Source organism: Alosa alosa, chromosome 20, assembly GCF_017589495.1.
Source record: "Alosa alosa isolate M-15738 ecotype Scorff River chromosome 20, AALO_Geno_1.1, whole genome shotgun sequence".
Classification (NCBI taxonomy): domain Eukaryota; kingdom Metazoa; phylum Chordata; class Actinopteri; order Clupeiformes; family Clupeidae; genus Alosa; species Alosa alosa.
In genome coordinates this window covers 30,199,389-30,225,479 of record NC_063208.1, presented here as the reverse complement: position 1 = coordinate 30,225,479, position 26,091 = coordinate 30,199,389, and the positions used below count along the sequence as shown (strand labels likewise).

Genomic DNA, 26,091 nt, shown 5'->3' with positions numbered 1-26,091 from the left:
TCAGCACTCGCTTGGTTTACCTTCCTAACCGTCAACAATTTGTACAGGTCCATAATAAACCATCTACCCAGATTATGGTAAAAAATATGGAGTGCCTCAAGGCTCAGTACTGGGGCCCCTGTTGTTTAGCAGATGATACATAACTATACCTCTCCATAAAACCTGATGAATTAACCCCGTTAGCCAAACTTGACACATGTATGAGAGATATAAAGACATGGATGACGAATAAGTTCCTGCTTTTGAACTCAGATAAAACAGAAGTCTATCCACACCACAGGCTACATATAGTGATCTTCCATCTGACCTCATCCACAAGTGTTAAAAACCTGGGAGTTATAATTGACCAGGACCTAGCACTAAGTAATTACATAAAACAGATCACCAAAACTTAATTTTACCATTTAAGGAACATTTCAAAGATAGGGAAGTCCTTATCCTTACCAGATGCCGAGAAATTAATGTTTTGCCATGTCAAGGATAGACTATTGCAATGCTATTGCAATGCTATTATGCTGGCTGTAATAATACCTGTCTAAAGAGCTTACAGCTTATTCAAAATGCAGCTGCTCACACACACAAAAAATATGAACACATTTTCCCCATCCTAGCATCTTTACACTACTACATTACTACAACGCTACCTGTTAAAAGTCATTGACTTCAAAATATTACTGATAGTTCTTGGTTGGTTGCCTGCATTGAAAGAGGACACCTCATGAAGACGCTCTTTTGTCTGCTTCTGACAGAAGAAGCACTTATCTATGCTGCCAGCAGCTGCTGCTAAACAAGTGTACAAAGTCCCTCTAGATGGACTTGATGCAATTGCAGGTGTTGCTGCAGGTTCAGAAGATGGTCTACCACGTCTTTTCTGAAGACACGGAGTCCTGCCTGCTTCACATGATTTCTAGTAGTGAATCTTAGCATGCTGCAGATGCTCACTGTTACAGGTGGATTTGTAGCAGTTCCTGTGCCAAACTGCTTTGTTCTGTTGTAAATTAACTGCACTGTAACAATGTAATCGTTGGCTGATCTGTGAACCCCATCTCCATACTCTCTCATGGAAAAAAACAAGAAATTTGGCATATGTCTCTAGTGATGGGTCATTCACCAGTCCACACATATCTGCCACTGGATACATAGCCCAAAATCTGTTTCTTTTAGAATATGTGTGCCATCACCTGACTAACAGAAAGACACACCTCAGAATATAACCTAACTAGACTGTGCCAACATGAACTATGAAAAAGTGCTTGCTCAAATGTAGAAGGCTAGAAGGTCACTAATATCACCAACCATGAAGAACAGAGCACTATGTGCTTCAGGTTATTCGATATTCTTAATTCTATCATCAGCCAACTGTCACTGGTAGTCAGGGATGGATTACTGCACGGGCCTACCAGGCCCAAGCCCAGAGGCCCAAGGAGTCAGGGGGCCCAAGCCATTGCATGGAATCATTGCCTCAATATCAACACATCATATCAACACATAGGCTATGAATCTGATTGAATTAAAGTATTGGCCATCCCCAAAATGCACCAGAATACAGGAAATCACATCAAATAATTTTTTTAAAATGTCACCCGCAACAATTAGTGGGGGGCCCTTAATACATCTGGGCCCAGGGGCCTGAAAGTTCATAATCCTTCCATGCTTGTAGTGTCTCTCTTTCTCTTTCTCTCTCTTACACACACACACACACACACACACACACACACCTGTCTGTTTGTCTATCTGATCCTTTACCCTTTCTTTTCTTCACACTTACATAGGCTACGGAAGGCCTTACAGACTTCAGCTGGTACTATGTAAAAGTCTATTAAACTTGATTTAACAGAGATCTCTGCACTTTGTGCTCTGAATGGGTGTAGACAAGAACTGACAGAGCAGGCTAGGCCTACACTCAAGCACACTAATAGGCATGAATTGATAGTATTGATATTGAAGTATTATTTTTTTAAGCGGACAATTTTGAGAATTTTAGGCACAATTTCTTGTTAAAGAGATCAATCATCAGCCTAAACATGTTTTATAATGTTGTATTGTTTATGTGGCCCACTTTTGCACACTACCTTGTAGAATATCTTTGCTTTTTGGCATCAAACCCTATGCTATAATACCAGCAATGTGAGGTTTATGGACAAAACACCAAATTTGACCTTTTCTGAATTTGACCTTTGATTTGGGTCCTTCAAAACCTTAAAAAAAAAATGGAGACATGTTTTTTTTTACTCTTAAGAACCCTTAGAACAAAGATATAACACTCTCCAAAAATTAACATGTGAATCCCACAAGCCCCCAAATTAGACACATAGGCCCCCCTACTACCATTTGTTGTGTTCAAATTATTCTATTTATATAAACTTTGTTAATTTATAGGCATTTAAGGCTAGGCCATCCAAAGTTCATTCTTTCTTGTTCATTTTGTAGGCTGTTTTAGATCATTAGCCTATTAGGGAGGGACATGAAGCAGCATTTTTGCACTACGTTTTGTAATATTTTTTTAAATGTTTATTTCGTTTAAAATAATTATTCTGCCTATTCTAAAACCTTGTTTAAATGTTATAGTAGCCTAGGCCTACTCCTAGGTCATCCAAACTAGTTATTTCTCGTTCATTGTCTGTGTTCATCATTGTTCAGGTTTCTTCATTCAGATCTTTTTGCAATCAATTCCATTCTGAATAAACAAACAGCGCAGTTACATGCTTCGTCCATTATTTATTAGATAATTCTTAACAGATTTCTATCGTTCAAACAACTCCAAGTTGTATTTGAGAACATCAGATATAACCATGTATTAAAAAAAAAAATGTCGGGTTGAAATCGGGCTCGGGCTCATAATTACAGGTAATGTGTCGGGTCGGGCCGGGCTCGGACAGAACGTGCACAGGCTCGGGTCGGCTCGGGCTTGATTTTCTGGGCCCGATCTAAGCTCTAATCCGAAAACCACTTAGCTTAGCAATATATAGGGAATGCATCAACAGCAGGCTGAAGAAAGAGAGCTCCAAATTCCTATAAGTAGCCTATCTATTTGTACTCTACTATATATAGCATAGTAGCTCTTTTCCATTGTTCCTACCCAAACAGCAACTTCTAAGTCTATTTTACAAGGGATAAGACCTCGTCAGAGTGCAGAAGTGCTGTTCGCCCTATTAAGAGTTTATGTGCCATCAAAATGATTTTGAAAACATTATTTTAAGGTAAAAAAACTCTTTAGATGGACTTTAAAATCTATTGTGTTTTTATCAGAGCGCCAAGTTATTTATTTGTCGGGTGAAAAAAATCAACCCATTTTACTCAATGGCCTTTGTGCTTTGGAATGTGGCCATTGGGCCACAATTGTATTTGTTTTTTGTGATAATGAAGGAAAATGGCCCCTTGCTCCTAAAATTATGAAATTCCAAGACAGATATTCGCTCCTTTATTAAAGCACTGCAGAGAAAGGGCTCTCTTAGAATTGGAAAGAGCATTTTCTCTCTTCTGTCAGCATGTGTTTTCTAAAGCTTTTAATAGTTGTTAGCACATGTTACTATAGGAAATCAACTACTATAGCATTACTTTACATTAGTACAGTAATGATGCATATAATTACTATTATCTCTATAGTATAGACTTACCTTGAGAAAGCTTGTCAATATCCACATTAAAACGTAGCAAGAGTGCACTCAAAATGTACCCGAAAGCGGGGCCAATCACAGTCACAGCAAAAAGGATGCCTACAAACAAGGGAGCAAATAACATTGATGTAATCCATGCCCAAACTCTTATAATATGTACATGGACTTGTTCAGGCTTAAGGCTCTGTGCAACACCTTTTGAATTTTGATTGTTACTGCTGCTATTCAAATAATACTAAACACAGCTGTTAAATAAATAATACGGAATTTAATTTAACACTTTGAATGCCACGCTTTTTTCGGAAGCTTTGGCCCAGAGTGCCAGCAATCTAGATCATTGTTGATGATTTTTTTAGAGCCACAGCGTATTCTATGTTATAGCTATGGACACATACTATGGCTCGTTTGAAAGGTGAGACTTTAAGCTCTCAGTGGGTACAAACCATTTATTTCTACATGCCTCTGTTCCTAAGAAATCCCAATCTAAACAGTGGCTAGTTTTCATCAAAATCCCTGGTTTTTTCTAGAAATGGAGATAGCGTCTTTTATGAAATATGAAGTGTTGCCTGTAAAGTTTCCGGGAAGTGACCTAGTGAGACTGCCACCTAGTGATAAACCCACGAAAATAAATGGCCTGGTTTTGACCTGATTTGACCCAAAGCAGCAACCATCAAAAGCCGATAAAATGTCCAGATCAAATATCCAGATATGCGTTTTCATGACTTTTTGATCGTCATCTATTTCAGTTCTATTCATCATAGTGTTCCCAAAATCGCCCATAAGGTGTGTTAGAGTGTCCATCTTTGTAAAAAAAAAAAGCTAAACGCAATATTGCGTTTTTGGCACTCCATGCATGGGAACAAAAACGCAATATTGCAATTTATATAACTCAAAGTGTTAACAGAGTTTGTAGTACAATATCAAACATAAATCTTAACTGAACTTAGTTACTACTTTTGTGCCCATGCAGAACATTCCATTTTTTGCTGCTGAATGACCTCCACACACAAAACACCTTATTTTGTTGAGTACAGTATATTATATTTGAAAATGTGTTGGAAGGCATAGAAAGTCCTCACTTTAGATGAGCTCACAACATATCATTAACTAACTACTTGTAACTCCTGAGTTAATCATGAATTATAGTATTAGTAAGTGGTTTATAAAACATGTATCCACATCCTAACTAATCATTAGTTCATATGCATATGTATGTAACAACTGTTAAATAATGGAAACATTACGTCAGACAAATTATTATTGTTTATTCCACTGCTTGGTTGAATTTCCCATTGTCCTACTTAATTTAGAACGACCATTAACCGTATGTTATCTGCACACCTATGAAGTAGATCCATTTTTTTGGCTGTATCACACTTGTATATTAATTCGCCGAACTCGTTGTGAAGTTTAAATGAACGGTCACGTTGCATCCAAGCTGTAAAATGCAGACGTTCAGAACATTGCAACATTGTAGCATATGACGGAGGTGGCTTTTAGCTAGATTGATGACAGCAGGCTAAGTAAAATAGCGATGTTTCAAAGCTAAAGTTCATCAGACTCTTGGGATACGCCCGCTTGACAACGGGAGAGATAGAACTAACGACTGGCCTTTGGCCGTAGCAACCATCCATTTAGAACTAGTAACGGCAGTTTGTCCTGTGAGTTGAGAAATTAGTTGATATGTGTCGGAAGAAATTAGTTCTACAAACAAGACAGTTTTAGTGATTAAAACGTTTAAATTGTAAGTAAAAAGTGGCAACAGTGGAATAAGCGGGATAATGGACTCCACGGTGGTCTGTTCACAGAAGTTAATGCACTTACGACTTACTCCGCTTCGCGTCAGGGCCGTTTTACAACCTCGACCGTGCATTAACTTCTGTGAACAGACCACCGTGTCGTCCATTATCCCTTACATAATTTATTAAGTATTATTTATAAACATATTTTAGATATAGACTTATTTACTACCAATGCTGGTAACACTCCATAATAAGGTGCCATAATAAATAGCAAACTAGTAATTACCTAACCCTTTGTTAATATTTGTTAATTGTTACTAAAATATCTATTTGGCACAAGTTAATAGTTTTTTCATCATTAATTAAATATTAGTTTTTGCATAAACTCTATGTTAATGTTTTAACAAATCTATTAACTAATATTGTATTAATATTTGTTAATAGTTAATTAAATGTATTTTTGGCACTAATTAACAGTTATCATGTTCAACATTATCAGTTGCATCATTTAAATGTTAAATGTTTATTTACAAGCTATATGTTAATAGAAAAGTTAATGACATATTATTTAACTAAATGTTGTTAAACTGTGCTTCTGCCTATCCCAATATGAACCACTCCCCATAGGACCCTTACAATGAAGTTGGTTAAGCTTAATTAATATATTAGTAGTATATAGCTATCAGCGTGGGGCCCCTTATAATAAAGTTGGTTAAGCTTAATTAATATATTAGTTATATATAACTATCAGTATGGGGGACCCTTATAATAAAGTTGGTTAAGCTTTATTAATATATTAGTAATAACTATAAGTCAGACGGTGAAGGGACTGAGACAAAAACTGGCTTATCACATTTATTCCTTTAGGAAAAGTTAAAACAAAGCATGCCTTCAGGCACTGGCATACATAAAACAGCATCTGCACAAGCAAAATAAAAAGAAGTAGTTGAATGGGCTATATTACATGCATCATTCATATACCATCACTGTCAGCCCTACTAGCAAGGGAGACATGCATGCGACATGGAATGGTCAGGTGCACAGGACAACAGTTAATTGTATTGCATGTAAATACAAATTATCACTGTTCTTCTTATTATCGTCTTTTATTATTCTTCTTCCGACCAAATTTGACGTTTAATAACACTAAAACCACTGAACCGTTTGACGTCATTCAAACACTCCTACAAAGGTCTTGTAACGGACAATTGTACAATGTATTTTTTACATTTGCAAACTTTATACTTTGAGATATTTATGATAAAAAAGCAATAAGCAAAAAAGCAATAAATTCCCATTGAGTTAACATTGACCGCCTTGGCGGCAACTTTTAGCATTATGACGTGACCTGCACCTGAAAGCAATCAACAGCTGGTCCGCTGTAATCAATCTTTCCACCACTGGAGCTGTGAATCTTCTGAACGTTTTGGCCTGCCGTGATACTTTACTTGCTCGTAAAACTCTCCTCCAGAGGCACATTTCTCTAACTACAGACAAGGTAAGTGGTCTGACTGGTTTGACTCATTTATGTCGTCAAACATTATGTTATGTAGCATTCTATACTATAGGCTATGTATGAAATGATAGGTCATAAGTAGCCAAACTCGGTAGTTCTAATGTTAGGGGAATAGTTAACGTTAGCACTTATCCTATCTGTTGATATTTATTATGTAAGGAAAGTTATGAAACCCACCTAATCCACGTTAATAAGTCGTCACTTTAAATTGACCGTTTAAGCTGTAGGTTTCGATAACGTTAGCTAACGACATTCAAACCTAACGTCGCTCCCAGCTAAGCACTGATGTTACATTTGCTCACTAACCAGTAGCATTTTAACTAACGTTATACTATCTGGCTCTTGATAACCTGTGGAAAGGGGCCTGATGAAAACCTTACTGTTTGGAAACGGACTATATGACCAAAGTATTGTTAAAACACACTACAGAAGTTGAGGTATAACGTTTGTGCTTTCAACATAGCTGCAGAGTATGTTTACTTGGCCTAGGCTACTCATTTCTGCATTATTATGGCCTATAAATTAAAGCTTCCCAGTTGCTGTAGGCTACATCCTAAGGTAGGCCTACATTGTAATCTGTAGAAAAAATGTGGACAGACCTAGCAAGCTGTAAGATATAGTGTAGTTGTTTATCAAGATGCTTAATATCAGAATGGTCCATCCTTAAGACTCAGTTTATGATTATCAACAGCAACAACACACCCTTTGCCTACAAAGTGTTCTAAGCTGTTTACTTTAAACTGTTTGGCTATCAACTATCCTTAAACAAAAATGAATAAAACACAAAATGTTGCTTTGTTTGCAGTGAAATACTATAGGCTAGTATATTTAACTACCATTACAGATTTATGGTTTAACAACCTCACTTAAATATCTAAGTTGTATTGAACAATTGTACACATTCCATGTTTTTGGTATAACTCTAACTTGTTTGCTTTTGTCTTTTAGGGACCAGACCAGACCAGTGTGGTGATGACCGTGTATTACATTACGTGTGTGCCTGTCTGTGTGCACATCCTGCCAACCATACATCGCTGACATTAACACTTAACATTAATTCCTAAAAACATATCAACATATCTGCACATACCTTTGAACTATAGACGTAGATCTGAGATCTACACTGAGACATTCTGAGTATTATATTGTTGCAGGAGGACTATGCCGACAACTATATGAAGCATGCATACATTTGAATCATACCTGTGCTGTGACATCTGTGAAACTTAGCTGTGCTGTTAGACCTCTGTTTTTAGACCTGAGCTGTGCTGTGTGAAAATTACGATTCTAACCTAAGTTCTGTCTAAAACTGATCATCTGAAGGGCTAAATCTTGTTCTTCAGTCTATATCACCATCAAAAGTGACCTATTTATTACAATTAACTGAGACCTCTAGCTCTTGCTGCCATTTCAGAATTACCACTGATAAATAGATCTGTCTTAGGATAATATGATTGGCATTATCAAGTTCTATATATACACACACACAACTGTGATTTTTTTTACTTCAAGCTTACATTGGTTGTTAAGTGTTCATTAGTGTATTCTGAGTATCATTCTGCTGTATTAAAACAAATAATGTTGATCAATATTGAATTAACAATTTATTTTTACTGACTGTCATATACTCTAAGCTAACATCTAATCAAGTAAGTGTTTTTCAAGAATACTGGACACGTCTATGTAATCTGAATAATCATACTGTAAGTAATTTAATGTTATACACAGCAGCTTTTTGCATTTACATGCAATGGTAATTCCCTGGAATTGCATTTTCTAGTTAATATTCTAAGAGACTCACATAAACATTCGCAGACGTAGACCATATGGAGGTAATGCATAAACATAACGCTAAATTAAGGCTACGTTTATACGGTGACGATGAAAAGAGAAGACGCAGAAGTGGCGTAGACGAGCATTCTCAGGGGGAAATCTTTGTTTATATGAAGACGCAAGAGTGTGTGATATTCGATTGGATATGCATTCCAGACCGCTGGGTGGTGGTGTGATAGAACCCCGGTACGTCACGCGCAGACATTCTAATTTGACAGTTTAGCCAGAGAGGTAAACAAGGATCTTTGGTTTAGCCGTTTAGACGGAGACGCAACCCGGATCGGCTTCAAAACTCTACACTCTGGAAGGAGTCTTCATATTTTTGCGTCTTCAAGCCCCGATGGCGGGGTCGCCGTGTAAACAAAAGGCACTTATGATAAAATATTTTGTCGTCTTCCTTCGCAATCGTCCTCGTATAAACAGCCCCTTAATGTACATTCATTACCCGCTAGACTGAATTGCTAGCTGAATAGCACTTTCCATGCACACTAAACTAAACTACACTGCATGGAAAGTTGCTAGCAGAGTTTACAGCTAGTCACGTAAGACTCAGTGTGTAATGAACTCGTGGTGGGAATGAAAACATTAATAAACTTTCTCGAAGTTGCTAGAATTGCACCCAAATCCTAACCATACATGTAAAGTAATATAATACAGGTGATATGTCAAAGTTTTCAACTTAAACAACATTTTACAGTTACAAAATTAAAACAAAGTGGCGATGCTTTATACAGTCAACCTACCCAATGCAAAGCATACCGCTTGTTTCTAGAAAAGTTAGCAACGACGTTGCTCAACCACCATGGTACGACACAACTTGTGACCAAACAACAACATTGTTACACCTGTTTCCAGAAAGCATCGTACCTGTGTCCAGGGGCGTCACTAGACCTTATTCACTGGGGCACGTGCCTTAGTAAAAGTCTCCAGTGCCCCAGCACAATTCTAGCGCTGCTCTCGCTGGAAATGGCATTCATGAGCGCATCTCCATGCCTGCTTTAGTCATGACTCGAGCCTGTCACTTACCAGCCAATAAAAAAAACAAGGAAAAAAGAAAGGGGCCATAATAGCCAATCAGGAAATAGCACCTCTGTAGCTGGGTAAGATTGAACGCAACAACCAATGAACATCGTTCACATGATTCTTCCGAGTATTTCGTCCGTTGGAGCTCGTCATATCACTTTGAGCACAGAGTAAGTCGTCCCCTGTTTTAATGTTACAACAAATTCACAACTTGTTTGACAGAAAAAATGACAAGTTGATCGCTGTTAGAGAATGTTGCCCACATAATTAGCATCTGTTTTTCAATGCTTAGCATCGTAGCCAAGAAACCACACCCCAGCGAGCTTAATGACTTCAGGCCTGTCGCTCTAACATCACATGTGATGAAAACAATGGAGCGGCTGGTCTTAGGTATGCTCAGACCCCAGGTACGCCATGCACTAGACCCGTTAGTTTGCATACCAGGAGAAAGTGGGCGTGGACGATGCCATCACTTATCTTCTACACTGGACACATTCTAACCTAGGGGAAAAGTGCTGTGAGAATCATGTTCTTTGATTTCTCAAGTGCTTTTAACACCATCCAACCCCTCAGACTGGGAGACAAGCTCTTGCAGATGGGTGTGGACGTGTCCACCTGGTAACCTGGATTACAGATTACCTGACCGAGCGACCACAGTTCGTCAGACTGAAGAACTGCCTCTCTGACACTGTGATCAGCAGCACCGGAGCGCCACAGGGAACTGTGCTCTCTCCAGTCCTGTTCACCCTGTACACATCTGACTTCCGAGTCCCGAACACCGAGTCATGCCACATGCAGAAGTTTTCTGATGATTACTGCAATTGTGGGGTGTATCAGGGACGAGCAAGAGGAGGAGTACAGGAGCCTGGTGGAGGACTTTGTGCAGTGGTGCAAACTCAGTCACCTTCAACTAAACACTTCAAAGACCAAGGAGATGGTGGTGGATTTCCGAAGGTCTAAGCCCACTCTGCTACCAGTCTCCATTGATGGGGTCAATGTGGAGGTGGTAAGCACCTACAAGTATCTGGGTCTCCACCTGGACAATAAACCGCACTGGTCAGTGCACACTCTAAGACACTCTATAAGAAAGCTCCTCAGGATCTTCTATCAGTCTGTCCAGCGCCCTTTTCTATGCAGTGGTATGCTGGGGAGGAAGCACAAAGAAGAACGATGCTGGGCGACTTGACAGGCTGGTAAGGAAGGCTGGCTCTGTAGTGGGAGCTGAACTGGAGTGCATCACTTTAATATCTGACAAAAGGACCCTAAACAAACTGATCAACATCTTGGACAATGAATGTCATCCGCTCTACAGCACTATCAAAAAGCAAAAAGAGCTTGATCAGCTGGAGACTTCGCTCACTGCCATGCACAACTGAAAGGCTGAGGAAGTCCTTGTTCCTAGGGCCATTGAACTGTTCAATGCCTCACTAAAGGGAAGAGGAGAGATAGACTTCTCTGCTTAGTCTGTCTGCCTCTCCACCCTCTCCATGTCCATGTTTTTTGAGTACTGACTGCCCACTACTGCTTACTACTGTTTTACTATTGTACACAGTCTAATTTTTTCACTACTGTTTTACTGCTACACTGTTTTTCATGCTATACTAGCACACATGATCAATGGCTGCGGTCAGGCTTCTGATACAATACTGAACGAATTAATGGCTATAACCCTATTACCTCAACCTGTTCTTGCACTGAAAAGTTTTTTTTTTTTACCTTGTCTACATTACACTTGCTCTCCTATTTGTCTATATTATTTATGCTGGTCTCTAGACCTTACTCTTGCACTGTTGGACTACTTTTTGCACCTTCACCATGACACTCACTCTCTTGAGCACCTTGCCAGGCAAACATAACTAAGGACTATTGGACTACTGTTTGCACCTTCACCATGACACTCACTCCCTTTAGCACCTCACCAGTCCTGGCCCTGTCACTACAAGCGTCTTATGCTTGGCTTGATCACCCTCAAGCACATTGGAGGGAGAGAGTGCTGGAGGAGGAGAAGAAGGTCGAAAAGAAGGAGAAGAGAGGGGAGAAAGAGCACAGGCTGGGCAGTCCAGTACCAGGCAGAAGGAGGAGAGAGACAGGCAAGAAATGGATGACGACATGATGGGGGCCAGACGTAAAAGCCATTTATTTCATATTGCACGCACATTTAAATGTTTGTTTTTTTTATGTATTGGGTGTTGGGGGGCCTGTGCCCCAGCAAAGCTCTAGGTCTAGAATCGCACATGCCTGTGTCGCAATTCGCTACCTCCGACGTTCGAACACTGTATTTCCAACAACGTTGATGATGCAGCGATAGATCATTGGTGGAAACAGTGGCAACGTGTAATACCCCATCCCATAGAAATTCTCTGCCACAGCCTATGTTGACATTTTTCTCATTTACACCGAGTGATTATGCTGGCATTGTCATTATCATCTGCAAAAACCTAAACCTATTAATTGCAAGTAGGCCTATATAAAACATTTTACTGAAGCCGACCAATATGTGCCATTATTTGTGTTAAATATCCATGTTGGAAAAAATATATAGCCTGGACTAATGTCTGGGTATCGTAAATGTTATCAATTGTCTCGTGGCTTAACGGCAGCGCCGTCAGTGCACTACGCGCTCGGCCGGAACTCGCATCCTGTCTCTTCTTTTCATCTCTGAGTAAGAGTAGGCTAGGCCTACGATACACAACAATAGGTTTTGTCCATACATATTTATGTATATAGTTACTCTACATCGAGAGACCATAGGTACAAGACATCAGTCAAAAACAATTTAATCTATGTGTCACACTAGTTCACCTGCAGGTAACGAGAAGCAAGAGGACAATCTCACATCATAAGAAAATCGAACCTACAACGTTGGGATAATAAGTCATCTGCTTTAGCCACTACACCATTTATCACTACTGTTGTAAGGGTCTGGGAAGATTATAATACTAAAAGCAAGGCAATACTTGAATTAACATAAATAGCAAGAATGAGCCAAGTAGGGGAGTCAGTGTCTTAATCAAAATTAAGCTACAGGATAGATCAATCATTGAGTCACGAGATAAACATCCACTTCACTATTTTTGGTTAGGCGGTTGTGATTTTTGGTAAGGCGCTCCGGACACCAACAGGAACTACCAAGGAACGACACAAGCATACACAAGTGCGACTGCCTAGGGGCAGTAGTTCAAACGACCAAACTTTGCGTCCTTGTTTGCGATTGAGAGTTCGAACTACCCTTTCTAGAAACACCAAATCCAAGAACGATGGCGCGAACTACCAAGGTTGCGACTCAAGTAAGCAAACGATGCTTTCTAGAAACGACCCCCTGATCGGGTACGGCAACACACAAAGACAAAACGCAGCAGAGCTGCAGTATACCGTTTCTCCAAAGGGGGCTCCAAAACACCAATCTCAATAAAGCTGCTTAATTACGGCGAAAATCACATACAAATACTAAACTACATTTCTAACTCTGTTACACCCACTCAAAGTTTCCGCTAGAAAAATGGTGCCGGTCAAAGTGACCGGCAGAGGTTTCGTTTTCCGGACATTTTGACGATATGCCAGTCAAATATCCTATTATTGCTTCTTAATTGGTCAAGTTGAGGAAAACTGGAGACAGGCTATGTAGCTTAAAGAATGACATAATCAGGTTGTATAGAATGCAACATGTTCATTAGCCTAACTTAAACATGCCTAACAAGATCTAGCCAGTAGGCTATAGCAAGAGTCCGCTTCGTTCGTTGTTTTAAAAAGGCTACGTTGTTTGTTGCTGCTACCCACGTTATCTCCAGTGGTTCCACTGTTTAACTTGCACACACAAGAATGAGCACTCACACCACTACCCCCTAAGGCTATGCCTCTTTATTTGATAACAATAAATTATGAAATGTTTCCTATTCTGGGAAACATTTAGTTTCTTTTTCTTTCGGTCCGCGGTTCAATGTAATTGTGCTGGAAATTATCAGCGGACCAGCAATCTCCTCGTAGAGGAGGCGTAACCCTGCAGGTCATAGACAGAGAAAGGATAGGCCGACTGTATGCTTTGGGTACAGAACACAGTTGCATGTCCAGTGTACACGGAGAATGACAAGTGTCTTGCACGGCCACACCCCCCACAACTCCACTTCCAAAGTCACTGATTCTGACAGATTCAGCCCGACACTTCTGCTTTTTATCTGGTGGTGGTGGTGGAGTTGACCACCAGAAGGCTGGTCAGAGTTACCGGGGTCAAAGAGTAGTCAGGAGTCATTAAGGCAGAAAGCAGGTCTGGTTTTCTGGGGCAGAAGAGTAGTCAAGATTCAGGCAGGTCCGGGGTCACAAAACATGAGTCAGCCAGACGCGCGAGCAAACAGGTTCCAGGTGTGAGCTTTGCAGACGATCTGACAAAGGAGAGCTGAAAGACAGGGCTTTAAATACTGGGAGAGGTTAGTGGGTAATGCAGCGCAGCTGGCAGAGTAATTAGAGCAGAGCAGAGCAGAGACAGGTGGAGCTAGTTAGGCTGAGTAGAGAGAGTGGTGAGCAGAGTGGAAAATAATGGAAACCAATTAAGGTGGTAACCCGGTGGAGTGAGAGGGCTCATGACAACGTCGACATGTGGATACATTGAGCCAATCATATGGTGTGTTGTGAAGACATCGTGCCAATCATGTGTTGTGATCTCGCCGCATTTGTTGTGATCTCGCCGCATGTGTTGTGATTTCTGCCAAAATGGATACCCAACGAGTGCCCAAAAAGCGTTGTCAAATGGCCGCCGAGTGGAGGTACTTGCCTAAAAGGACTTTGGTTAGGGCCACAGGATTATTAGCCAATTTCAATCAGACAATTTGACCGGAGAGATTTAATTTTGTCAGACATTTCATTTTTTTTCCGACGAAAACCCTGCACCTACCTCCCCTTTTTCACCCAATTCGAGCAGCAACCAAATACTTCCAAAGGCAAAAAGTACACTACTTTCAAACACTAGACAGATGGTCACCAATTGCAGGACAGCCAACCACAAAGGTATCCAATAAGTATGAAGTGGAAGAAGAGGTGCGCAAACTCTCACACAACCAACCACTGACAGTAGGCTGCCTTATACACCCCACAAGACCCATTTACACTGTGTACTAAAGCCACTAGGAAAAGAGAAGAAAACAAAACAAAAACAGAAAAATTCTCCATAAGGCTAATCAGAAAAGCTTGGAGCACATAACCATGTTACCAAACGTGTGACCTCAACTCTAACTATGTCTATCGGGTTTTTCTATCATGAAAAACCTGAAACACTGACCTGCAGATAGCCTGCATAGACAGATGTGTGTGAACAATATCTTGTCTTGACATAGTTTGAATCAGTCTGTCAACTGTCAACTGGCTTGAGAATGTGACCAAATCTAGACCTCACCTGTGTGGATGTACTAGGATTTTCAGACTGTGAGACATAAGTTACTGTGTCAACATTGTTCATGTCATTAAGGGTCCTATGAGGAGTGATTCATATTGGGATAGGCAGAAGCACAGTGTAATAACAAATAGTTAAATAATAATATGTCATTAACTTTTATATTAACATATAGTTTGTAAATAAACATTTAACATTTAAATGATGTGAGAAATAACTGCTAATTAGTGCCAAAAAGACATTTCGTTAACTATTAACAAATATTAATACAATTTTAGTTCATAGATTGTTTTCTATTTGTTAAAACATTAACATACAGATTTTATGCAAACTACTAATATTTAATTAATGAATGAAAAAACGATTAACTTGTGGCAAATAGATATTTTAGTAACAAATATTAACAAAGGGTTAGGTAATTACTAGTTTGCTATTTATTATGGCACCTTATTATGGAGTGTTACCCTGAGCTTTACTAGTTACCCAGCTTTACTGATGAGAAATGATGAACAAGCCATTTACTAATAGTTTACAATTAGTGTTACCCATACATTACCAGTAATACAGAAAGTAAATATACTATCTATTTATTTAAGACCATTTCGGAATAGAGACAAAAAAACATTTGATTCAACAGATACAACTTCCTAATATATAAATCAGTATAATATAAAACTTTGTATATCTAAAAATATGTTATTATTTATGAAAAGCTAGGAATACAATCAACTTTTGAAAGTAGATTTGAAAGTAAAATAATTATGACCGCCGCTATCGGTCATAGAATGATTTTTGGTCAACGATACCCGAGACACCGAAACACCGGTGCACATGAAATTTGGTGGGTATGTAGCCCCACTAGACTTTTACGGAAAAATTTTGTTTTGTCCCCGGGGGCCACCCCCCCGTGCTGGTGGGCCCCCCGAACCGCTATGTTGGTCTCAAGGGCCCACATCAACCTGGCCCATAATCACTCATTTGTGATTTGCACCCCCCCGGTAAAAAATGAAAATGCAATATTATTCTGCTTTAATCGCCCCTATCTTCAGTTAAGATGTTCAGAACTGCACCAAATTGTATGTGTATGATTGACCTGGCATTCTCTGGGGGGTATGCCAAGTTTCAGAGAATTTCATCCATGGGGGGTCTAAAAACAATTAGGTTATGTGTACATTTAGTGACTGTACACTCATTGGCCTGTAGATGGCGGTGCACACATATAGGCTACACATGCACACACACACACAGCCACGCACATACTATCGGTATAATTACAAATTCAGTAGGATTAAAAAAGAAAGCCAAAACATTCATCATCATCATCATGGCTGCATTTCCAGTATTGGCGATAAGTAGTCGCTTGTCCACTAGATGGCGCATCGTTGCAGTGAGACATAATTTTGTTGGAAGTTAAAAGTGGGTTGGAAAACAATGGACGCTTCCTACAAGGACTGTAGTTTACAGCAGAGAACGCCTAATAAGGATAGGACGATGTTCACATGAAATGTAATTCCCATTTCTTCTTGAAGTTGAAATAAATCTGAGGATGTTTATCGGACATGCTTGGTTTTACTGCAGGTAACGCTAATCTTATAATATCAATAAGGACCTAGGTACAATAATGTTACCGTTAGCGCTGGTTGAGTGATGGAGGCCAATTTGATTGATTGCATTTGTAGAAAACTATAAATGCGGTTATACCAAGCAAATTGATAGCAGCATTGTAATTGCATCTTCGACCGTCATTTGTTGCATATGCTACAAAAATCATTCTGTGCAATGGAAGATTTACCAACGCTACACCGGGTCTGATACAGTTTTGCTTTGCCTATATCGCATGGAGACTGAGACGCCTGTTTATTTGTTTTAAGTGCGTTGCAGGGTGTGAGAGGGGAATCGATGTGCTTTGATTCCAGCTTGGTAGTTGTAGTCTGTGAAATTAAAAGCACGCGGTATGTGAAGTATCCAAACAATGACACCTTCATTTCATTATGGCTGCTTTAGCAACACACCTTAAGCTACTGTGTAGTGGGTCCCATTTAGAAGTGGCTACTTCATTTGCGCTTTCCTTGACTCATGGAGCTGCGTGAATTTTATTACAACTTTCGCCACGATATGGCAGTTTAAGTCCGCTTGATACTGTAAGGCGTAAGCCATTGGTTTCCAAAGGAGATTTTTTTGAGTCGCCAGCCTACCTTATAAGCCTACCTAAAGCTTAGGGAAGCTAACAGCTTTCTATTAGGATCTAGTTTGTTAGTTACAGTTTTGTCATAACTCCCTGATGCATTTTTGCATTTAGAATAGCCAGAGCGGATATCTCAATCGAAAATTAAACAATATCGGGTGCCTATGGACTAGGGCTGGGTGAACCCAGCCTGATCTGCCCGCTATTTATTTTTTGATTTCTTAAAAGATTGAGCATGGTCTGGTGAAAGCCAGACTAGCCATGGACCTCAGTTACACAATGCAAGGGAACATGAATCAGCGTATATTTGCACAAACAATAACGGACAACAGCTTCAACTTTGGGTCTGCTAAAATGTGTATGAACAGTCTAGCTTTACCATTTCATCAAGGCCCATTTGGACATGTCGTTATTTGCACCACTGGTTAGATGTAAAACAGCATTTCGTTTCAGACTACTGTTACTTAATTTGTGCATTAACAATAACGTTTCAGACTACTGTTACTTAATTTGTGCATTGACAATAAATTATCACATGAACTAAAAATGACTAAAATCTTATAAGTATATATACTAAGTATATATACTTTTTTGATCCCGTGAGGGAAATTTGGTCTCTGCATTTAACCCAATCAGTGAATTAGTGAAACACAAACAGCAGACAGTGAACACACAGTGAGGTGAAGCACACACTAATCCCGGCACAGTGAGCTGCCTGCTACAATGGTGGCGCTCGGGGAGCAGTGAGGGGTTAGGTGCCTTGCTCAAGGGCACTTCAGCCACAGCCCACTGGTCGGGCTCGAACCGGCAACCCGACGGTTACAAGGCCAGAGTGCTAACCAGTGGGCCACGGCTGCCCCACTTCTTATGTAGAAGAAGAAACATTCACAAAAAATCCATCCATCCAAAAATGACCTTTGTTTTTGATAGCTGTTGAAAACGGCATGGAACTGACAGAGATGTTTTTGTTTATTAATAAATAAATAAAAATAACATTATGCTGATACCTTTTGCTATCCCCAAATACAATGTAGCCTACAGGTGTAAGTGACCTTTCATCAATCCAGTTGCAATGGATGAACTGTGATGAACTGCCCTACTTGTGATTGTTTAGAGATTTTAAAGGTTTTATAACAATGCTACATCTTCTTTGGCTATTCTACAATCTATTCACCTTTTCAGCACCAGTAGGCTACTTTCTGTGCAGCCGCGACACACACACTCAGGCATGCCAAACAAGCATACACAAATGTTTCAAGAGTGGGGATGGAGTAAAAGATGGAGACAAATTGAAGTGTGATTTATTTTCGCGGAACGGATGTACAGGACTGAGCGGCGGTCATATTTTGTACCGCTATGCGGTACATCTAGTTAAGTATATATACTATACTTTTGATCCAGTGAGGGAAATTTGGTCTCTGCATTTATCCCAATCCGTGAATTAGTGAAACACACTGCACACAGTGAGGTGAAGCACACACTAATCCCGGCGCAGTGAGCTGCCTGCAACAACAACAGCTTCGGGAGCAGTGAGGGGTTAGGTGCCTTGCTCAAGGGCACTTCAGCCGTGGGGTGGGGGTTCGAACCGGCAACCCTTCGGTTACAAGTCTGAAGCGCTAACCAGTAGGCCACGGCTGCCCCTCTAAGAGTTAGGCAAACGCATTTGCACACGCCAGCTTGTGAGCATGTTTGAGGGGGATTTGAACCTGGGACCTCTTGATCTGCAGTCAAATGATCTACCACTGAACTATAGCCCCTGCACACATATAATGTACGTATGTATGTATAATTACATAGTAGAACAAGCCTGTGGAGAATACACACATTTACACACAAACTCTCACACACACACTCACACAGAAGAGGGTAGGGAAGAGTGGGGAACCTGAAAGTTGCACATGAAGAGCTATGAAATCATTATGATATGCATACCCTTCTGCAGAATGGCAAATCTGACCAGTTTGTTTTACCAGTAAAACAAAATCGCCTACCATTACCCTCAGGGGCCATATAAGCCACTTTCGTTTTATTCTCCTTTTTAAAGCCAAAAATGTCTCTGTGGCTCCTGCTATACAAGAACATGTAATTGATGGAAAGATGACAGAGTAGTAGTTGGAGCAGCTGAAAGCGAGGCAGTAACAGTGGCAACAAAAACTGTCCCGCTCTGTTAGTACTGTCCTGAGTTGTGTCTCGGGACAATCAAACACTGTCCTGTGACACCCATGACTGTCCTGTGACACCCATGACTGTCCCGTGACACCCAGCCACTGTCCTGTGACACCCATGATTGTCCTGTGACACCGAGACACTGTCTCTGGAAAGTCAGACACTGTCCCGTGACACCCAGCCACTGTCCCGTGAAACCAAGACACTGTCCCCTGACACTGAGACACTGTCCCGAGACACTGTCCTGGGACACCAAGCCACTGTACTGTTTTTTGTATGTAAATGAGTGTGTGCATGTGTGTGTTTGCTTTTGTGTATATGTGTGCGTGTTCGCTTGTGAGTGTGTGTGTTGGAGGGGTAATGGGGTGTGTGTATGTGTTGTGTGTGTTTATATGTGTGTGTGTGTGTGTGTGTGTGTGTGTGTGTGTGTGTGTGTGCCTGCGTGCGTGCATGTGTGTCTTCGTGTGTGTGTGTGTGTGTGTTTATGTGTGTTTTTGTGTGCGTGCGTGTGTTTCTGTCTGGGTCTACATGCCCACGAATGTCCCGGGTTTGTTTCGAGCAAACTTTCTTCCATTCTACAGTTTCTTTCACTGTTTAGAGGGCACATGATCCTCTTAGCTAAATAGTTTACTTATGGTGCACACCATTTTTAGTATATATGCCGTTTGACGAGGTTGGCACCTGTCACCCACCTGTATGCCACATAGACAATTCAGGCCTTATAAATTGTATATTTTCTGAAAGCTGATGTTGTGAGGATGTCATTTCATGTTGAGGGGCACAAGACTTTGTTTTCTCAGCTAAACCACCATTTTAGTCTATGGCGTATGACGTGGATGGCACCTGTTGCCACACAGACGATTATTACATTTTATTAGCTAAACAACTTGAATATTTTGACAACACACTGTTTTGTAATATGACACTATTATAGGCTATATAAATGTGTTTTTCCCCCCGAAAGCTGCTGTTTTACAGTATATCATCTCATCCCTATATTGAAGGGGCTTAATACTTTGTGTCTTTGTATTTTATTAGCTTCACCGATAGGGATCGTTGTGTAGGCTATTACTGCCTTAATCACTGTGTCAAAAGGGGGCAGCCGTGGCCTACTGGTTAGCACTTCGGACCTGTAACCGGAGGGCTGCCGGTTTGAACCCCGACCAGTGGGCACGGCTGAAGTGCCCTTGAGCAAGGCACCTAACCCCTCACTGCTCCCCGAGCACCGCTGTTGATGCAGGCAGCTCACTGCGCCCGGATTAGTGTGTGCTTCACCTCACTGTGTGTACACTGTGTGCTGTGTGTGTTTCACTAATTCACGGATTGGGATAAATGCAGAAACCAAATTTCCCTCACGGGATCAAAAGAGTATATATACTTATACTTATATACTTATTTAGATGTATGAAGTCACTGTAATGCTGATTAAATTTCACCCTTGTATTGATGGGTAGGCCTATTATTTTTTCTTACTTATTACTAATCCTCACTTTGTTTTTAATATCTTCATGCTTAAGCCTATATTTTCCCAAAATTAATGAGATTGAATGTGTTTTTGCCAATATAATTTGCTTTGTCAATAATCGTTATCCTTTGTGCCACAAAGTGTTTCAGAGGCTTCTGATGTTGTTGGACAACTGTAAAACTTTTTGGATATATCTTAATTGAGCTGTGTCTGATGGACTGTCAAACATCTGAGTTGGAGTGGACATTTTAGTGTTTCTTTGTCTAAACACATACACTAGATACTGTAATTAATATGTTACTTCTAAAATGGTAAAATGATGACACTGTTTGTCCCAAACACTTTTTTTTGGATACAATTAGGGTATCACTGTGCATGTTTTCACAGGTGCATAATTATGCTATTTTAATTGCATTTGTAATCACAATTGTAATTTCAATCAATTCGGCTTCACCCACTGTGGTAAGAAGGTGGTAAAAAGAATAAACTGGACTTCAGTTTCATTAAAGGAATTTGGAGCAAAACAACCTAGGGTCAGGTTCAAAATGTTGTTTGAGAGCATAATTACGTTAATCGGATTAGTTTTGAGCAAGAATGTTGTTTGTATTAGTACCAAATTGTCTTACAGGGAAAACGAATCATTAAAAGTGAATACAGTGAATCCTTTTGAACCATGCACCTGGCGTCTGATCACTTATTTGGAAGCTTTTAATGAGAGGCAAGTAAAAGCGTCATAACTATTCAGTGCAAAACAAGTTACACAAGAATATTTTAAGAAATTAGTGTATTTGCAACAAGAACCTTATTTATGCATATTATGTTCCATATACACGCCCATATTTCTTGCAGTGCAGACTGTGTACTACCCATCAGTAGGATTTAAAAGGTTTCAGATGGGAAGTTTTTCCTATCATCTCTTCTTGAGTGTTTTTGTCAGAGTTAACCATGCACTGATGTCATGAAACAACTTTTTTTTTATCATTCTACAGACATATATTGACTGTGTAAAACCCAAACAATTACATTTTTAGATTAATCATTTAATTTTTGACCCTTTTGAAACAAAGCGCACATTCTTATTGTAAAATTACCCAGACTCGACTATTCCAAGAACACTTCTAACTTCTAAACACATCTAACACGCACTTACCATGGACTTCCCTCCTCTACTTCCTTCTTCTATCACATGCTCCTTCTATCACACTTTGACTAGTACTTATATATAGTCGGCACTCTTATTCTCTAATTGACAGATGCAGTAGTACTTCCTAGCTACGGTCTACTCTGCACTGTAGCTTGAATGTTATTCTCCTTCTGTAAGCCGCTTTATACAAAAGTGTCTGCTAAATAATGTATGTATGATGTCACCCAATGAATGAATAATGTCACCCAAACAAGCACCATAGCAACCAACTCGATTACCATAGCAACCAGCATAGCAACCACTGCATTGATCATAGCAACCACCATCTCTACCCTAGCAACAGTCTAGTAACCATTACCATAATCTCAACCTAGCAACCACCATAGCCAATATGATTAACATAGTAACCAGCATAGCAATCACAATGACTAGCAACAGCCTAGCAACCACCCTAGCAATAGGCCTATCCAACTTTTTCATTCACTGGTAATTTTTTCAGGAAGTGCATCTCTAGTTTGTATTTGTCATTCTGCCTGAGCATATTAGGCATATGTAACACAATGTAGCAGTACATTTAACAAAGTGGAATTAAATGTTACTCTTACCAAGGTAAAAAGGTGAGTTTCTCTTACTGGCAAAATCATCTATATATGAAATTCCAAAGGGTTGAATTGGAACACCACCAACTCCCAATAGTAACTGGCCCAGAAGTAGTATGGGAAAAACTTCTTTATAGACAATTGTGTCTTGTTGGCTGCAGTTTTGACCTTGCCAGTCAGAATTTGAAAGGTCCTTTGTTTGGCATATTTCAGAACTGTTCTTTTTGGTGCCTAAAAATAGAAAAAGTATTTATACACGCAGTGCAGGATTTTGTGCAGAATTGTCTGTTTATAAAAACGCTATAACATATAGTGCTTTGTCTATCACTCACTGTTCATGAATCCAGAGTATTTGTATGGACCACTAAGAAAGTGAGGTAGTGCAATGACAAAAACACCTGCACTTGCTATCATCGCCCCAATACCAATGAAACGAGGCCTGTGCACACGGCTGCCGAAGAAACTCACAAACACAATGAGAACTGTGTTCCCCACCTAGAAAAATAGAAAGTACTACACATTAGACCTTACTTTTGAAATAACATGTCTGTTTTCATGAGGGTTTGATTAATATTCTTCATGCCTGCCCACAACATTGTGCTATCAGAACTGATTTTCTGTTCTAAAAGTTGTCAGGGATGTGGGACCTTGCTGACCTAACCCTCTTGCCCCAAAAATCCATTAGACAGATTAATTAATTCAATGCTGCAGTCATAAGTTTTAACCAAAAATGAGAAAAGAGAGCACACACACCAAGTCTTCAAGTCTGGCTCCCTGCACTGGTGTAACGGAGGCAGACTAAGCTAGCGTGCTAGTTGCCCGTGTAAATACTCACAGCCCTAACCTTAAGAACGCTTCTAACCGCTGAGTTGGATACCTGGGCTTTTAGCTCAGTGGTTAGAGCGTTCGTCTCCCATGCCGGTGTGTGTGTCAAGGTGGCGGGTTCGAGGCCCGTGAGCGGCGAACGAACCGACCTTGTGACACTGGCTCCCAGTTATATTCAGAATTTAAGTAAAAGTGCTACGTATTGTCTATAATGGGGCCTAAATCAGGGCAAATGACACCAAAAAACTCAACAAGTTGATTAAAAGAGCTGGCTCTGTAATTGGAAGTATACTTGAACCCCTAGAGTTAGTTGTTGAGAGAAGGATGTTCCTTAACATTATGGACAACACCTCATATCCACTGAATGAACTACTGGTCAAACAACAGAGTGTTTTCAGCTGGAGGTTGCTCCAACTGCGCTGTAGCAAGGAGCGTTATAGGAAATCATTCCTGCCCACTGCCATAACTATTTACAACAACTCCCCATTGTGCCGTGAAAGAAAATCTTATGCCGAGAGTCAATGCAGTTTACAACCTCTTTAACAGAGACTATATCCAATTGTATTTATTTTTTAACTTGTATGTATGTTTATGTGTGATATATGTTTATATTATTTATTGCTGCTGCAACACCATAATTTCCCTTTGGGGATGAATAAAGTAATCTATCTATCTATCTATCTAAATATTGCTGAAATGTTTGGGGACCATAAACCTGGTAGGTCTCCTACTGTAATTTCCCAACTATTAGCCAGGGCTCATACTGTACATTGATTTTGCAAAATTTCTTCAGCTATGATGTTATACACGGGGCAGTTAATATGGTATTAATATGGTTTTGTTTCTTTTAACTCGCATAAATCACTGTCCTGTAGCTTATACACAATGCGGCTAATACACAGGAAATTACTGTATATCTACTGCAGCTGGTCAACTGGTAGTGCCAAGAGTAAAACCTAAACAGTGAACTGGCATGTAGCAATTATGTCACAGAACCAACAGTAGACTATTCAAAAAACAGCATTATTTATGGCCTATATAATAATAATTATATCTCCCCCTTGTAGTTTCCAAGAGCTATTATTCCAGACTAGATTAAACTGAGAGCCAACTGAATGAACACATTAGACACATAATTGATACACATAATAACACATATATCTTATCTTAATGTTGACTACATTAACACATGTATTACATTCATACATTTATGAAATAAACTGTGCAGGCAACTGTACTGTAAATCATCTCTGTTTTTGAAGAATTATCTTTCTTTTGGGACACTGGAAGAAAATGACTCAATAAATCGGTCATGTAAGATCATCAAAATGCTTACCTCATTAAAAGCTGCAAAAAGTCCTGATTTCTGACTAGTAAAACCATATCTTCTCTCAATTGTGGATATTGAGGCTTTTAAGTATCCAGAGACCAGAAGCTGAGATAGTTGTAGTATTCCATGACAAAACACAAACAACTGAAAAATAATCACAACACACAAGCTTGTCAAAATAAAGATTAAATTACCACAAAAAATGTCTATTCCATTTTATATGACACAGTACCAATTTGTTTGCATTTGTTGTCAGTAAATTACATGTATATAAGAACACATTTGACACACTCAAAGAACTGGCCTCTGGACATAAGCGTCTGTGGACCCTATCATGACAATCTAAAACGCATGGTCACTGGCGAATAGTTTAAACAAATTCCAGTCCATATTGGGTGTGGTTTTGTTATGAAACGTCCGGCACATGGCACAAGAATGTGGGCCTTATGTTTCTTAATCAGTCGGTGTGTTTTGGGCGTAACATAATTTAAACCAATGAGAATGACATCTGTCATACCCTTTAACAGTGCGCAGCGCAACTTTAAACAGTGCATCGGTATTTTGATAGCGGCACATTTGAAGGAATCTGCCTGCACTCGAGACGGCATGGAACAGTTATTCCCCTAAACCATGCTTTTAATAAAACCTAGCAGAGTATGGCCTACACGCATTTGCACTCATCTATTATTTGAACTCATTGGCAAAGTGAAACTAACTTCACCGTGGTCTCATAGTCAACGACAAAACAAGTTATACACAGTTACTTTCACTATTGACTGAAAATGGGTTACCATCGAAAACATGGCCTTAAAAAAGCAACCCCCAATAATGTTCAAATGACTGAATAAAAAATCTAAGGATATTTATCCTGCAGAGGAGTTGCTGCTTACATCTCGTGGCAGTGCATCTTCAGCTGTGCTTCAGATTTGCCTCTCGCCTCGTCTAATTACTTTTATCCATCATTACCAATTCGCAAATGACTGTGAATAACTACTCAACGTGAGATGTATTTTGTAATATTTTTAGTCTAATTATGTTTCCCATTGTAATCGTCTAATTTGTAATGTTTTGCATGGATGTGTGCTGGTGCACGTTCGTGGCTAAAAGAAGCTTGGTGTGTTGTGCACCCGCCCATATCACTGTTAATAATGCACCCTTAAAATAACCAGGGCTTTGAACCAGTTCAAGGAACGAAAACGAAAACCGGGAACTTTTTGTATTTTACAGGGAACAGAAACGAAACCAGAAACGTTATTATTTTTTATG

The 26,091-nt window shown here is 39.8% G+C and overlaps 1 protein-coding gene across 3 annotated transcripts in view; it reads right to left on the bottom strand.

The window, feature by feature from the left end:
* slco2b1 (solute carrier organic anion transporter family, member 2B1) overlaps positions 1–26,091 on the bottom strand; it is a 217,344-nt gene that overhangs the window by 161,632 nt on the left and 29,621 nt on the right. For all 3 annotated transcript variants that reach the window (XM_048229425.1, XM_048229428.1, XM_048229426.1), the window contains exons 3-6: positions 24,832–24,969; positions 23,003–23,165; positions 22,677–22,901; positions 3,618–3,716 (exon numbers count right to left, since the gene is read on the bottom strand). In XM_048229425.1, the coding sequence (XP_048085382.1) occupies positions 3,618–3,716; positions 22,677–22,901; positions 23,003–23,165; positions 24,832–24,969 (625 nt within the window). The remainder of the gene's footprint in view (positions 1–3,617; positions 3,717–22,676; positions 22,902–23,002; positions 23,166–24,831; positions 24,970–26,091) is intronic.